This window comes from Neofelis nebulosa, chromosome 4, assembly GCF_028018385.1.
Source record: "Neofelis nebulosa isolate mNeoNeb1 chromosome 4, mNeoNeb1.pri, whole genome shotgun sequence".
Classification (NCBI taxonomy): domain Eukaryota; kingdom Metazoa; phylum Chordata; class Mammalia; order Carnivora; family Felidae; genus Neofelis; species Neofelis nebulosa.
In genome coordinates this window covers 71,799,157-71,816,857 of record NC_080785.1, presented here as the reverse complement: position 1 = coordinate 71,816,857, position 17,701 = coordinate 71,799,157, and the positions used below count along the sequence as shown (strand labels likewise).

Here is a 17,701-nt window from a genome sequence, read left to right as displayed (position 1 = left end):
TAATAAAAAAAAAATTAAAATTAAAATTAAAAATAAAGAACTACTTTATAATGCAATCTCCAGCAATGAATGGTAATAAGTAAGTAAGGGGACAGCCTGCAGAGAGAAAAGTTTTTCTTACTATTAATGGTAACATGTATTCACTCCACTGCAAAGATAAATAGAGATGCAGAAAGCCTGACTGTATTAGGGGATGAGGAACATTCTTCAGAATATGTGGCTAGTGCTCTTCAAGACCGTCAAGGTCATGGGAAAAGAGGAAGGTTTAAAAAACTGCTCTGATCAGAGGAGACTAAAGAGACATGCCAATTATTGTGTCCTCAACAGAATCCTGGAACAGAAGGACATTAAAGGAAAAACTAGTGAAATCTCAAATTATTAAAAAAAAAATCTGAAGTCTGCTTAATAGTCAATGTTGGTTTCTTAGTTGTGACAAATATACAATGGGAGAAACTAGGTGAGGGGTCTCTGGAAACTATATTGTCTTTGCACCTTTTCTGAACCTCAAAAATCATTCCAAAATAAAACATTAATTAATAAATATATTAGCAAAGACAAAACTAAATTGCCCTGGCATTTTCATACCATGTGATCATTTTAACAGCCTGTTTATATTGTCTCTGTAACCTGAAATGTAGAAGGAACGCTGTGCAAAATGAAATCGTCCTTCCTGAGCATGTACTCCATCTTCTGGTCCCTGTCCAGGTCTCCTTTCCACTACCTGTTCAATCACTTTGCCTGTTATCTGGATCAGAGATCCCTCTGAGGTCAATGACTACATTATCTTTGCCTTAAAATCAAGATAGGTAAATAATCTAATTTCAGTTTTGACCTAATTCAGTGTTGTCTCTTATCCATGTTCCAATTTCATCAATTGCAAATGATTAAACATTTTTTTACTAATGAATGGTGCCAGTCTAGAGTCCTGCAAAGCACTGTACCAAGAAGAAAATATTACTGTGTTACTGATATGTTACTGGGACAGCCCCTCATCATACAACTGTTAGGAGTTCTCTTTACCTCACACTGTTATAAGGTTCTCTAGTTCCGGGACTGACTTGTTTAAGAGACCCAAGCAAATTTCCGTGCAGCTCTGAAGAAAAGCTTGGAATGTTCTCGAGTCTTGCTCAGAAGCCAACATAAACTTTCAGCCATTTCCTTATGCCTGAATATTTCCGGTGTCAAGCCTGACGAATCAACATGAAATCCTGTCGCTAGCCAAATTATTTATGAATGATAAAATCAGTAAAGTTAGTATGAATATGTGAAGATGAAACACATGCCCTTTTAGGAAGGGTTAATTAATAAATACCAGGGAGCATTATCCAAGCTTTGGACTTGGTTATCAAGTACTGTAATACCTCATCTAATGTAATATCTCATTTTAATGTTGAGAATTCAGTTCAATCCAAATGACCAAACTATTTATGTATATATGTACTTGATGCTGAAATAAAACTTGAAAAACATGCTTTTTAAGGTAAGGAGTAAAAGCTGAATTTGCGTAAAGGACAGCTGTGACGAACCTGATACAATGAATTCCCTATTATCTGGCATGGTTGGAAAATGAGGTTAATCACATATTCTGGCTTATAGGCAGTTACCATAGAGACAGTGCACATATTATCCATTTCCAAGAATAAAAGAAAGATAATATACACTCAACACTGAAACTACACCAAATGTAATTTAATTTTCCTCTGATGAGTCAGACGTACTTGATGATCTCGCAGTGCCTCAGAATAATCATTGTGAACATCATCAATTATCTATGTACCCTATTTATACAGAAGTGCTAGTTAATGGAGTTTTTCCATTAGCAGAAATCTGAATAATGTGAAAGTTTTCTGGACTTAAAAATACGTATATGGCCAAATTGTCGCAAGTTCAAGAAAATAACCTATTGCATTTGCAAATAGATCGGATCAACATAATGATAGTCGATGGGGTTATGGAAGGACTGGGAAGATGTTTTGGTTGTAAACTAGACAGAAAATTTTATTGTTTTTGTATATTAGTAGCAACATTGCAAAATCCTAACCACAGAAAATCAAAATAATTTTTAAGGAGCTATTCTTAGTCTCAATATATATGGTCAGAAAGTGTCTCTAAAAAATGACACAGCCTTTTTCTTTCCCTTAAACTTCACTAGTGATAGTTTTGCTGACTTGCAAATATATTTAAGTTCCCCTACTCATTATAACAAATATTTCTCTTTTAAAATGTGATACATTGTTATTTTTATCACTAGGAACATGTGGTCTTTGAAGAGTTATGTCTGACCTTTTTTCATGGATTCATAAAGCATATCAATATACTCAAGGCCTCTGAAAAATCTTATAGTTTTAAAACAAACAAACAAACAAACAAACAAACAAACAAAAGGACTGTTTCTCAAGTATATTTGACCATTTCACTTTTTTGAGATTATATATCAACATTTGAAGAATATATACCCAGATTTCACTGGCACTCTTAGGTAAAGAAAATACAAAATGGTAGCCTTAAAGACTTTTAAAAATTCTTTCCATTTGGAAATGAATGATAAGTCTGTTCATAATCTTCATCTAAAAAAAGCAAGAAGGATTGCTTAAATTGTGAGCTATTATAATACTCTTGAAATTATACTCATTTTTCCCATCAGTATCTAATCCTGGTAAAGTGGGTTTTAGGATGACCCATGAACCAACCATCAGAGAGCGTAGAAATCTATCCCTTCCATTCAGTACAACTAAATTTTGTGAGACCTTAATATTCACATTCCTGGCAGAATATTAATATTTCCAAAACTCAAAAATTTTAAATGTATGCAAGTTTCTCCATTGTCTATCAGACTTGAATCAATTACTGTACACACAGACGTGCACACATAAACACATACCTTAGGCTATTCACCACTAAGTAGATAATGTTAGAGCAGTTCAGGAAAATACAATACTTTTAGATTTCTGAAGTATTGTGGACAAATTCATCAAATCTAACTATCTAAATTACTCTTATTAATTACCACTTAATTTTCAAATTACCACATGCATTTTACATGATTACAAAAAAAGCACTTGCAATGGGAAACTGTACCCAGTATGGTTCCCAGAGAAATCTTTAATCAGTATTACTTGTTGATCATACACTAAGGTTTATGTGGGGAGACGGAGGTAGATTTTTCTCTATATCCATCATATTATATTCACAAAAGTAAAGTGAAAAAGTGGAGGATCTCAAAAGCAAACTTGTGACTTCCTTGGGAAACTGAATTTACAGGGGAAACCCATGTTGTTAAAAATAAATTACAATTTGGGGCGCCTGGGTGGCGCAGTCGGTTAAGCGTCCGACTTCAGCCAGGTCACGATCTCGCGGTCCGTGAGTTCGAGCCCCGCGTCAGGCTCTGGGCCGATGGCTCGGAGCCTGGAGCCTGTTTCCGATTCTGTGTCTCCCTCTCTCTCTGCCCCTCCCCCGTTCATGCTCTGTCTCTCTCTGTCCCAAAAATAAATAAAAAATGTCGGAAAAAAAAAAAAATAAATTACAATTTTACCTACAATCCCCTTATATCAAAATTGATCTTCTAGGCATATAAGGTGGGTTCTCAAAGAGCAACTAGGAAATTTCCTTAATTAACCCCTTGTCCCCAAAGGTACCCTTTACAAAGTTTTCTTCCAGGCTTTCTAATCATAGTCCTTCCAGTACTACAAAGGTTGGCACTAATAAATTATGCTTATAGTCAAAATTGGAACTACTCATTTTTATATACAAGCATATCATAAGAAATAACGTAAAAACCTTTTATCCTGAGGCACAAAAAATTAGATTAAATAGATCTCTGGTAATAACATTAAAAAACGGGTTAACAGGGGTGACTGTGTGGCTCAGTTAAGCATCCGAGTCTTGATTTCGGCTCAGATCACTATCTCACGTTTGTGAGTTTGAGCCCCACGTTGGCACTGACAGCATGGAACTTGCTTGAGATTCTCTCTCTCCCTCTCTCTTGCCCCTCCCCTGCTTGCACTCTCTCTCTCTCTCCAAAAATAAATAAATAAACTTAAAAAAATAGGTTAACAGAACCCAATAATTCTAATAATAGCTCTAAAAAATAATTTGTTATGTTTTAGGATATGCTTCTCTTTTCACAATTAACTCATCTTTGAGCAAACATGATTGGTCTGTTAGCAGTGTCAGTTTCTTAACTATTAAGGTGGATGTCATCTTCTTTCAATTAGTGAAGAAGAAAAGTGCATTTCCTGAAAGTAATTCTTTATATTTGGGTCAGCACAGTGGGGTCAGGATCTATATCATCAATGTCCTATTGGTATTTTCTCTTAGAGTTACAAACAAACAAACAAACAAACAAACAAATGCAAAGCAAAAAGTTCTGGTCTTTATAGAAATTAAGTAGATATATTCATGCATACTAATAATTATACTACCAAGCGGATACTTACTGCTGTGTTTGCATCAGGGGCATATTGGTGCTCTCATAACTGTCCGTGTGCAGAGGGGGTATGATTTCCCCAGTCACAGGGTGGAACACAGGGAGTGTTGACAGGGGCCATGCTATCTCTCTATTCTTGGACATGTCACGAAGTTCTTTGGTAGATTTCTGAATAGCACTATGATGGACCAGCTGGATGCTAGATCAAAAAGAAATAAAACAACATCTGTTTAAAACCACATATTAGCCCAATGGGTCTTCAAATTTGAAAAACGTTATGAATTTTTTTCTTCTTTTTAAAACAAGGCATTATTGCACTTTTGGGCATTCTACAAGTTATCTCTGAAAGAAGTACATTTCACATACTTTTAACACAGCAACGCAGAAAGTTGCAAATCAATTTTTAAATAAATGTGTCTTTCATTAAACTAAGCTATAAAGCATTTTGTTAATATCACAGCCCTAAGTAACAAGCTAGTGCTCTATTTAATTTCTACAATTAAGATTAGACTACCATAGCTTTTATATTGTTGCTTCTGATGGGGCATTTATAAATACTCACAGAAGTTTCATTTTATGGTAGGTTATTACTGTAGATTCAGGAAAACGTGTATGAAGGGCCTTTTCATCTGTTATCTGGTTTATAGAAATGCAGGTTGGGAAATCACATAATATAAATGGCAAGTTAATATTCTGAATCTGAAATTTTAGGTTTAATTTTTACTTATGTCATCTTAGTTTTCAAACCCTTTTTATTTTTTAGTTTCTACCCCTCCTAAATATCTCTATTTAGAAAGCAGCTTTCACATTCATGAAATAAACTGTGAACGATGACAAATGAAGAAATAAAAGCATGACACACATGTATGGAGCATGATGAGCAACTGAGAAGTGAAAGAAATGATAAAGAAAATAACAGGAAAGAAGACACTTACTCTGGTGTTTGCATGTTTCTCTTTTCCCTAGAAACAAAACAAAATTTATGAATTAAATAATAGCATTGATATTTGGAACATTAAGACTATATGTTCATGGGATCTTGCATGATGTGGAAATGCTGACATTGTTACTATTAAATGCAACCAGGAAGCATTTGCCACCAGGTTGATGACATTACTTAGATGAGTACACATACAGAGATGGAATACTGATGAGAAACACACAGAAAGATGAAAAAAAAATGGAGATTAAGAATCAAGCTCTTGGAAATAAATTCTATGACATAATGAAATCAGGCTACATGTAAAAAATGGAAGAATTTGTTACTTGCTGCTTCATTAATTTTTTATCCTTTGCTTTGTTACCCTGACGTCTAGATAATCTCAGGAGATTCTTTTAATTGACATAGATGTCCTGAAAGTGCTAACTGTTCATGAAGTGAACACTCATTACTCAAATTATACTCTTATTTTCATTAATTTACTCCTAGGTTTATATGTATAGATACATATTTTCTTAAACATTTAGATGGTGCCACCCGTTTGACAGCAGAACAATTTCAAGAAGAATTCTGACCATCACTTCCGATCAAACTAAGACTATTTATTTAAAGTGCAATCACCATATCAGTAGATCCCACAGTCTCTGCACAAAATGGCTTATATAACCAAAAGAAGTAGCCTCAATTATTCTTGGGACTGTTTTGCCAGCATGAATTTACATCTAGCCTTAATAATTGTTGAATAAAGTAATTATGTCCCCTAATTTGATTGACTAGACTCAAACTATTTTAATTCATTTTAAAGGAATAAAGTACTGTAGTTTGACTTGAACACAATTTCAATTAATTTATAAAGTGTTTTATGAACCAAATGAAACTTGGCTTTTAATGGAATCTTATGTGTTGTTAACCTAGTAGGCTCTATAATTTTTTATTAGTGCTTTAAAGTACTCACACTCCTTCCCGTCGGCAGCACATGATATAAGCAAGTATTAGAAAAAGGACCAGTGCTACTGCCGAGGGCACAGCCAGTGTAATTAGGAAATCCGTGTAATAGTCTCTGCTTTTCAAAGAATCAGAAGGGGGTTTGTACTCTCCACCATCAGGTAAAATCCCCTCTCCTCGAATCACCTCCTGATAGGTGGACACTTGCTTTGTTTTATCAACCTGATATAAAAGAAGACAATTACACATCAAATTAATAGCTACAAACATGACAAGAGTTGAAGATCTAGACATATCAAAACATTCTTTGACACATTTCTCAAAAGCAATTTCTTCCAATTCCTTTATCATCTTGAACTTGCAGTTGTTTATGGCAGCTAGGAAGAAGTAATGAGCAAAAATAATTTAAGGGTTGGGGCGCCTGGGTGGCTCAGTCGGTTAAGCCTTTGACTTTAGCTCAGGTCATGAGGTCACAGTTAGCGAATTCAAGCCCCACGTCGGGCTCCGAGCTGACAGCTCAGCCTGGAGCCTGCCTCAGATTCTGTGTCTCCCTCTCTCTCTGCCCCTCCCCCACTCACACGGTCTCTCTCAAAAATCATCATTTAAAAAAAAGGAACAAAGGGTTTATGTTGGCCTAGTTTTTATGTCCTTTCCACAACATATAGACATATGTTCGGGAATCCATAAGTAATAACGCTATGTGTGTATGCAGATGTTCTTTCCTAGTTTCCCTCCTGCAAAACAAAGTATGTTCCTACTACTGTGTACATTTCTTGTCTCCTAGTGACAAACCTCTAGTGCAGATGCCAACAAACCATGAACTAGCTGATAACAGGGGTGTGTGTGTGGTTTCTAAGGTTAATGAAAGAGAAAAGACAAAACGAGAGACAATTTCTAAGTGACTACAATCTTGATCTTTCTTTCTGCCATCTAGCAGACAGAAGTAACTTTTAGGAAAGATAGCCGAAGGCACATGTCACTCATTTAATGCTACAGTTTTACTACATTCTATCCCAGAATCAAAAAATGCACATTTGCACTATATTAATTTACCTCCACATTAACTGAACCGCTTTCACGGAGTTGCATTTAATTGTTACAGGACTCTAAAAATAGTCATGTGAACTTGGTCATTACATTTGCTCCCCTCGCCCTTCCCCCTCCCCCAAAAATGCTGGGGAGAATGATTTGTGGCTTTTCTCAGCATCCTCTCAAAACAAAACAAAACAAAACAAAACACTTGAACAACTTTGTGAAGAACACAGTGCTAGAAAATCTTTTTTTTTTTGCCAAAGAATTGATGGTCTGCCTCCTTTAAGAAGGAGTGAACTAAGTAACTGATGAATTTCCTCTTTCAATCTCCAATGTAGGAAGCTTGTTGTCAAACTTGACCTTAAGCTTATTTTTTTTAATAAAGTTCAGGTCCTGATCTTCCATTTCTTTGATATCTTATTTATTATATTTATTGTTGCATTATTTCATTTAAGCCTCCTGAAATCTTCTGGGATGAGATGTGACATATAAATAAATGCATGTAGAATAAAAAATGAAAATCCCAATATTGCCATGTATAAAGTCTTACCACAGAAACTAAAATCTTCAAAGCCTAAGTCATCTTTAAACCTTTAGAAATTAGATAATATTCCTAAGCAGAAACCATTTACAGCAGGACCACAAGTAAAATGGCACTGCTGGGGCCTGCCATCCACGGACTTTGATTACAGGTACCCCCTCAAGTTATGATTGCGGCCTCTTCGTCTCTGGCACCCTCGCTCTGCAAATTCAACATTTACCTATAATACACGTAAACCACAGCATCTTCATAATTTTACTTGACTTAAAAAGATAAAGAAAGAAACTTATTTTCCTCAGACACAGCCACATACAAAGAGGAGTCTAGGGCCAAGGGCCACAGGTGCTAAGTGCTACAATGTGAATGCTATGTTCTCCCTTACTGGATCCGGGCAAGTTGCCTGCAGTCGGTTCTCTAAGACATGAAGTGACAGTTGTGTTTATGTGTCAATAACTTTGTTCAAATGTCAACTTTAAACTTAGATCGACTTCACTCACCACCAATCATCAAGAGTTGACAGAAGTTAAATCTAAAGGTCACTAAAGAAGTAAAACAACTTACTTATCTTCCAGAAAGCAAGATAAAAAAATACAAGTTTTATATAAAATATTATACATATCAAGTGTAGAGGAAACCTTACCTACATTTTCTTTAGTCTTTTAGAATGCTAATTAAAAGGTAATTTAAAAAGAGATATTTACTATTTGTGGGGCTGTGGGTAAGATTCTAATTTTGCACACTTGGAATTATTTCTTATTCCTTGAACTCTCCCTACAATTTGAATTTCTAGGACACTGACCCATAGCACAATATTGGTTTATTTTCAGATTTATTATTGTGCTATAGTCTCTCCTTCCAAAGTGGGTAGTGGCAGCGTATTTGAGACTTTCTTCATATGCCACACAGACTCCATATTTATTCTGACTTAGCAGCCACCTGGATGTCCAGGGGGATCATTGGGACCACCTGCCAAGCTAATGTAGCCCCAACTAATCAACGGCAGACTGAGGACAAAAGTGGAGATACTCTTCCCTAAATGGATACACTGTCAACGAGCTTGCCAAATCCTTAAAGTGGAGGGAAGTCAATTGTGTTAACAAAGTAAACCTAGGATTTGTTCCCAAAAGCCATTCAGGTTTCAGTCAAATGTTATCTCCAGGCACATCACTTATAATTACATTTGCAAAAACGAAATAAAATAAAAACTCACCAATGAAATTTTGCACCAGTCAATGTAAAACTGGGTACGAAACTTTTTATCACATGTTATCACAGGCTCCATTTCTTGACTGCATCTCAATTGATTCTGTGGATTTTCAACTTCTCGTAAACAAGAAGAAAATGGTACATCGGCACCAACCATGACATAAACGCTGCAAAAATGTGAAACTCTCAGGTTATCCTTTGAGAAAATTGGAAACACTGAAAAACAATCTACGCTGAAAGCAGGATTTATCCTTTTGAATTGAGGGATTATCTAGAATCATCCCTAAGGTAGGGGCCTGGGCTTTAAAAACAGTGATTCATGTAGGGGCTGCCTTCCATTCTTTCCTGTATTCAACCAATATTTACTGAGTGCCTTGGTGTTCCAGATACTCTCTTCATTCTGTGTTAATTTCTAAAAAGAAAAAATTTTTTTCATCCTATTTATTTTAATTCCAAGTAAGCATGTGTCTGTCACCTTATGATTACTGTTTGATAGATTATTTACATTTAAAAATTATTCTTAAATTATTTAGAAATAACACTATTGCAAAAATAATAAATAATTGTTAGTAATAAATCTCACTCGATTTCATTTTAATAAGACTCTGACATTACATCTCTGGAGGTGTGGACATGTAGCTATTCTACCCAAGAGTTCTGTCAGCTTTCCTACTGCATAGACCCCTACTGTTAAGTTTCTTATTATACTCTTTTATCCAACAAGTCAATCTAAGAGAAAGCTATGATTTGATAAGCACAAATTCAGCAAGCAAACTTTATTTTCTTGGTGCGTATCTTAGCAATTAGGGGGAAAAACTCTACTTAATTGGTCAACAAGAGTTTCACACACACACGCACAAACACAGAGACAGAGAGAGAGAGAGAGAGAGAGAGAGAGAGAGAGAGAGAGAATAGTGTTAAGAGCATTTAAATAATCTTGAAGCTGCTTGAGAAAAGGGCATCTCATAGGTCTTTCAAAAGAAGAGAGAAAACCAGGAAATTACTCTAAATAAATACTTCCTTTTCTAATGATAATGCTGTAGCTACTTATAAAATGAAATAAACCCATCAAAATTCCAGCTCTTTGCAGAAATTGACAAGCTAACCCTAAAATTTATACTGGAAATTCAAGGAGCCTAAATAAATAAAAAAAATTCTTAAAAGAAAATAACAAAGTTGGAAGACTCACAATTACCAATTTTAAAATTTACTACAAACCAACAGTAATCAAAACAATCAGCAATAGTAATCTAGCATAAGGACAGACATGTAGATCAATGGAATAAAATTCAGAGTTCCAGAATAAACTCTTACATTTAGTAAACTGATTTTTGTCACAAGTGCCAAGATAATTCAGTGGAGGAAAGAATAGTCTTCATAGCAAATGGTACTGGTACAACAGGGTATCCACATACAAAAGAATAAAGTTGGACCCTTTCCTCATATGATATAAAAAATAAAAAAATAAACTCAAAACAGATCAGAGACTTAAATGTTAGAACTAAAACTATTAAATTCTGAGGAGAAAAAGTCATACATTTTTATGACCTTGGATTAGGCAGTGGTTTCTTAGATATGACACCAAAAGTAATAACAAAAAAATCAGATAATTTGGACTTTATCAAAATTAAAAATTGCGTGCTTCAAAGGTCACCATCAAGAAAGTGAAAAGGCAACCCAATGAAAAGAGAGAACGTATTTGTAAATCATATATCTAATGAGGGAATTATATCTACAATATATAAAGGACTCTTACAACTCAATAACAAAAAGACATATAATCCAATTTAAAAATGGCAAGGGATCTGGGATGCCTGAATGGCTCAGCTGGTTAAACATTGGACTCTTGGGGCGCCTGGGTGGCTCAGTCAGTTGAGCATCAGACTTTGGCTCAGGTCATGATCTCATGGTTCGTGAGTTTGAGCCCTGCATCGGGCTCTGTGCTGACAGCTTGGAGCCTGAAGTCTGCTTTGGATTCTGTGTCTCCCTCTCTCTCTGCCCCATCCCCACTCATGCTGTTTGTCTTAAAGATAAATAAAACATTTTAAAAAATTTAAAAAAAATCAGACTCTTGATTTCGGCTTAGGTCATGATGTCACAATCGTGGGATTGAGTCCCATGTTAGGCTCCATGCTGACAGTGTAGAGCCTGCTAGGGATTCTCTCTCTTCTCTCTCTCCCTGCCCTTCTCCCCCACTCATGCTCTCTCTCTCTCTCTCTCTCTCTCAAAATAAGTAAATATTTTTTAAAACAAAAACAAAAATGGCAAGGGATCTGAATAGACATTTCTCCAAAGAAGTATACAAATGTCCAATAAGTACATGAAAAGATGCCCAACATCATTAGTCCTCAGCAAATAGAAATCAAAAGCACAATAAGATAATGCTTCATATCCATTAGGATGGCTCTAATAAAAACACAGATAATAAGTGCTGGTAAGGATGTGGAGAAATTGGAACTCTCCCACTCTGCTGGTGGTAATGTAAAATAGTGCAACCACTCTGAAAAATAGTCTTGAAGTTCCTCAAAAGGTTGAATACAGAGTTACCATATGATCCAGAAAGTCCACTCCTAAGTATATACCCTAAGAGAAACGAAAATAGATCTCTTGTAACAAATGTTTGCACACGAATGCTCATAGCAACGTTATTCACAGTAGTGAAGAGGAACAATCCAAATGCTCATTGATGAATGGATAAAAGGTGGAATATTCATACAATAGAATATTACTCAACCATAAAAAGAAACAAAGTACTGTTACAGGCTACAATATGGATGAATCCTGAAAACAATATTGTGGATAAGTGAAAGAAGCCAGTCACGAAAGACCACATATTACATGATCCCATTCATATGAAATGTCCACAATAGGAAAAGTTCTAAAGATATCAAGTAAATAGCGGTTGCCCAGGGCTGGGGCTGGTGGTGGTAGTAAGTGGTTGCCAATGGGTCTGGAAGGAAGGTGTTAGGATGATGAAAATGTTCTAAAATTGATTGTGGTAATGATTATACAACTTTGTGAATAAGCTAAAATCCATTGAGTTATAGGTTTTATTTTTAAATGTTTATGTATTTTGAGAAAGAGAGAGTATAAGTGAGGGAGGACAGAGAGAGAGAGAGAGAGAGAGGAAGAGAATGTGAAGCAGGCTCTGTGCTGTCAGAGCAGAGCCTGATGTGGGGCTCAAACTTGCGAACCGTGAAGTCATGACCTGAGCCAAAATCAAGAGGTGGATGCTTAACCGACTGAACTACCCAGTGGCCCTGAGTTGTATGTTTTAAATAGGTGAGTTGCCCAGTGTGTGAATTACGTCTCAAAAAAGCTGTTATTTTTAGGAATGAAATTAAATGAAAGTGCAGCACAAAAATTCAAAGCTGTATCAATGGAAGTACGAACTCACACCCTGAGTTGACAACTGTGCCCCAGAATTTGATTATACAAACTCATTTGGTTGCTGCTCTTTGTGTCAAATTTATATTTGGATTTAAGATTCATTTGAAGGAACATTTTTTAAAAACTATGGTGCCTTTGGGAGACAAATGGTATATAATGGGCTAAAATTAAAGATGAAAATAAAAATCAAAAATTCTGTACAAAAAGTAGGTAGAAGAAACCACTGTGGAGTATTCAGATGATCAGTAATTATAAATATATTCTATTTAAAACAAGTTCTTACTTTTAAGCTTATAAAAAGCCAATTTCTATTCCCTTACTGCTTAGCCAAGATCTTATTTCTCCTTAATAATTATGAAATGTACTTATAAATACAGAAATAAAATGAGTGTTTTTATAACTGTTAACTTGCTTTAACATGACATTGATTTGCATTTATAATTGGTAAGAGTTTAAACTAATTCAAGATAACATAAATGGGCATAAGTTTTCGGTGCTTTGAAATGTTTTTCCCTCAAATTATAAAAGCAATATAAAAACATTACATAAAAACTGGGATAAAAAAACAGAATTAATTTATATTACCAAGATAACTATTTTCATTTTCCAATGTACCTTGCAGAGTATTTTTCAAATGCATACATTTTAACCTAACTACAATCATCTCTAAAATATAATTTTGCACCCTGCTTTTTTTCCTTAATGCATCATAAGCATTTTCCACATTGTACAGGCTTTATAATCATAGATTTATGGCAATATATTTTTTTAAGTGCACATGATTTATTCAACAATTATTTCAGAGTCGGACATGTAAGTTGCTTCCAAAGTTTTGATTTTATAAATAATATTGCAAAGACTATCTCTGTGCATATTCTTTAATGTTACTATCTTAAAAGAGATGCCTAGAAGTAGAAACATTTTTATGACAGTTGACACATACTGCCAAATTACTTTCATCTCTACTTGGATGATCCATAAGCTTCACAGACTTAATATGTTCCGAACTGAGCTCATCGTCACCCCACCCCACCTCCACCTGTTCCTCCTTTTCCATCTTCTTCTCTCTCGATGATTGGCATGGCCAGATGCTCAAGCACCATCATCTTTGACTCCTGTCCTTCTTTCCACATATTCAATCCATCATCAGTCTCTGACATTTACCCTGAAAGAACTCTCCCATACACCTGTCCACTTTGTTCCATCTCACTGTTACAACCCTACTTCTGATCACCATCACTTTCCACAGGCCGTGGAGCAACAGCCCCTTAACGATTCTCCTTGAACCCAGTCTTTCTCACTGTCCTCAGGGAGCCTCTTTGCAGAACAAATGAATGAATAAAAAGCATTATACCAGTTTTAAAACACAGGCAACTGCTTATTTGAAAGTTGCTAAGAGAGTAGATCTTATGAGTTCTTTCTCATCACAAGAAAAAAAACTTGTTACTAAGTGAGGTGACGGATGTTAACTAAATTTATTATGGTAATCGTTTTGCAATATATACATACATCAAATCATAATGCTGTACACCTTAAGCCTGTACAGTGTTACATGTCGATTAAATATCAATAGTGGAAAAATAAATAAGTTAATAAATAAAATGCAAACAGACTACAAATGTCATGCTTGAGAGAAGGAGATATTACATTTGCCTTGCAGGTCCAGAAAATGTGTATTTATTGTTTCCTTTGCAGAGCCTGTAAGCTTCAACATGTTGGCTTTTTACAAAAAAAAATTTAGTATAAGGCCATGAATAATAACTCTATGCTATACATGCTAAAATTACATTTTTCATAATCTGTTTTCCTTTCGGCTCACTATTTGATATGCAGAAACAAAATTTTTACGAAGTGAAACAAAAAAGATCATTACACCTTTATGACCTCAGTCACTTGTTTTCAAGCTTTAAAATGTGTAAACAGCTGAGATGGTAACATACTTTCAAGTATAAGGCTCTCAAGCAAGGTTACCAAAACCTCAGAATCTTGAGAATTGATTTACACGGAAGGAATTTGTTCCTTCTAAAGGAATCTTTTCTTCCAGTTTGAACAACTCAATTTCCCTTGAGGTAGAACATATTCACTGTGCCTTTACACATACAATGTTTTAAACCAAGTAACAGGTAAAAAAAAAAAAAAAAATTAAGCCCAAACTCTGCCTTTTTCAGCCAGATTTCTGTTAGCTAAATGGATCCAATGAATGCATACTTTACTTATTTGTCCAAGAAACGAATGTGCCTTATTCTTTATTTTGTGTATATAGGAAATAAAAGAGAGTTTGGGGAAGAATGTGTCCACATGTTACATGTTGCCTGGGAACTTGAACTCTTAAAAGAAAATGCACTATGATTCCTGCCTCTGTCCCCCACACCATGTCTTTGTTCTGTGCATATCTGCAACCAATCAATCAAAAAATAAGATGAACAATAAAGGATAAGTTAAACTAAATAAAAGATGTAATACAGAATAAGAAATACAATAAAGGGCACTTCCAGACTCTGTTCTACTGTTCACTTGCTCCTCTCCATTGGAGAAAGAATAAATTATCAGAAGAGGGAACTGGCACACACTGAAGGGTCAGACCCTTCTAGTTCTGTGTGTTGGGGGCAGACTTTCCTGCGTGCAGAAGGGAGGCATTTGGGTTCAGTCTACTCTACCACTCTTCACCATGTGTGATATTTTGCAAATGTCCCTAATGCTTCAGGATAAAACAGAAACAATTTTTCTTGGTATACACGGCTTTATCCAGTCTGGGTTTTGCCTCCTTGGAAACTACCACTTCTGGATCCCTGTCCCCCAAATCCATTTGAAATAGGTTGCCAAATCCATCAGGGTTTCTCCTACCTAAAGGCTTTTGCTCAAGCTGACCCCTCTATCTAGAATCCCTCTTTGCTATTTTTGGGGGCAGGTTAATTTGTATTTTAAACTGAGATCATGCTTCCCCCTCCTCTATGAACCCTTTCCAGGCATGGAGCTGAAGTGAAGGAGATACACTCTCTGTGAATATCTCAGCAGTGGTGTGTATGACACTGTTTTCTAGTTATCTGATTACTCACCTGGTCCCTACTAGATTGTGAGCGTAGATTTTTTTAAAATCACTGTACATTAAAGATTAATATAGTATTCCTGAATACAAATACTTAGTAAGTGTTTAACTACAAAAGAAAAAAATGAATCTATACGTGGAACGTAGAATAGACTTAAAAAAATCTTTAATGTTTATTTATTTTTGAGAGAGAGACAGACAGTGTGTGAGTGAGGAGGGGCAGAGAGAGAGAAGGAGACGCAGAATCCGAAGCATGCTCCAGGCACTCCAGAGCCTGATGCGGGGCTCGAACTCATGGACTGAGCCAAAGTCAAACGCTTAACCAACTGAGACACCCAGGCACCCCGAACAGACTTTAGGCATATAGCTATACTGACTTATACTTACAAAAATAGATTTATATGGACTTCCAATTTTTACATTACTAAGGCTCTATTTTAGAATTTCCCATCAGGTTATCAGCATCATTCCACAAAAGAATGTTTGCACCAAAAATGTAGGAGGCACGTGACTTAAGAATAAAGGACAATCTCATAAATCAGAAAACACGGGGACAAAGTCAGCAGAGCACTACAGACTGGCCCAGGATCATAACCTTGCATCAGAGCAGTATTTGGCAGCCACTGACTTACATTCTCTTCCCCAAGTGTAACTTCTCACTGAGGCCCTCATAGGGCAGAAAGCAAACAATTAATTAGAGGGAGTATTTTGTGAGATTGTCTAACGAATAAACTAGGATTCTCTGTTGCTGATTGAGGCTAGATCCACATGCTTCGGTAACCAGAGGAAATAGTGGTGGGTTTGACAATCTCTTATGAAAAGTGAGTATATTCTTTAATCCTCACACCCCATCATTCCGTTCATAGCCACCATTTACACCACATCACTCACCCCGGGCTGGCAGCTCTGCCATGCCTAGAATGAAATATGAACCCACTCCTCTTTCCACGAGCTTTATCCCAGGCTAAATGCACCCACGAGTCCTTAGCCTCTGGCTCCCTATCAGGAGCAAAAGCAGCAGCAAGACCACACCCAGAGCCAGCACAGTTGCCCGGGGTTATGGGTCTGGCAAGGGAAAGAAAATCTTTTCAGGAGGCTCAGCCTTCCTTCGCAGGAGCTTATTTACTTTGAAGTAAATCTTTGTAATTGTTTTCTGCTAGAGTTAGGAGAAGTTTGAAAGCTGTCAGTGAGCCTCGAGAGGTGCACAAATGTACATCAGGAAGGATGAGGAGCCAGGATGCTGCAGAGGGGGTTCTTGGTGATTGACATTTAAAAGCACTTGGGGCTGCAGAAGGGCAGTGGGTTTCCTCTGATGGGTCTACTGCGGAGAACTTCTATTCATCTGCTGCTTATCTGACTCCATCTATCAAATATGGAAAAACTTGCCATTAGCAGATTGCGGCTGCCATGAGTAATAGGAAATAGTTTCATGGAGATATCATTTGTGTGTATGTTTAACAGTCTGAGACTTTTGCTACTAAATATTAAGCAGAACTCATTTATCAGGTGCTCAATTAATACTTCAGAAGTATATGACTACATCTTTAAATAAAATCTTAAAACAGAAAGGGACTGGGACGCCCAGGTGTCTCAGTTGGTAAAGCATCTGACTTCAGCTCAGGTCACGATCTCTCGGTCTGGGACCTCGAGCCCCGCGTCGGTCTCTGTGCTGACAGCTCAGAGCCTGGAGCCTGTTTTAGATTCTGTGTCTCCCTCGCTCTCTGCCCCTCCTCCACTCATGCTCCCTTTCTCTCTCTTTCTCTCAAAAACTAAATAAACGTAAAATAACTTTAAAAAAAAAGAAAGGGATGGAATTCTTTTGCTATACTGACCTTACTTCTTGAACTTTTCAAAATTTCACTTTTAAAAGGGATTTATAGCCCAGGTTACTTTCAAAACAAAGTACAGAGGCAAAAAGCTTATTAGGTAAATTAAGAATTATGATTCTTACATCAGCAAAAAGGAAGAACGGCACAAGAGAGGAGTTAGTCAAGCACAGGATTTATTTCTAAGTTTCAGGCAACAGGGTAAAAAATTATGTGTGTTACCAAGGCATTATATAACAACTAAAGAAGATACGCAAAATCATTCCAGGGACAATTTTTTCTTCTGGAATGATACTCAAGTATGATCTTGTTTCACTGGTGTTCATATAGGGACACTGGAGTAGTAGAG

At 36.2% G+C, this 17,701-nt stretch overlaps 1 protein-coding gene across 13 annotated transcripts in view; it reads right to left on the bottom strand.

Moving 5' to 3' along the window:
• SGCE (sarcoglycan epsilon) overlaps positions 1–17,701 on the bottom strand; it is a 69,516-nt gene that overhangs the window by 8,824 nt on the left and 42,991 nt on the right. For 4 of the 13 annotated variants that reach the window (XM_058725049.1, XM_058725051.1, XM_058725053.1 and 1 more), the window contains 4 exons: positions 9,095–9,257; positions 6,322–6,533; positions 5,362–5,388; positions 4,437–4,625 (listed from right to left, as the gene is read on the bottom strand). In XM_058725049.1, coding sequence (XP_058581032.1) covers positions 4,437–4,625; positions 5,362–5,388; positions 6,322–6,533; positions 9,095–9,257 — 591 coding nt within the window. Of the gene's footprint in view, positions 1–4,432; positions 4,626–4,988; positions 5,063–5,361; positions 5,389–6,321; positions 6,534–9,094; positions 9,258–17,701 lie in introns of those variants that run through there. The other 9 variants (XM_058725057.1, XM_058725059.1, XM_058725062.1 and 6 more) reach the window with 5 other exon arrangements.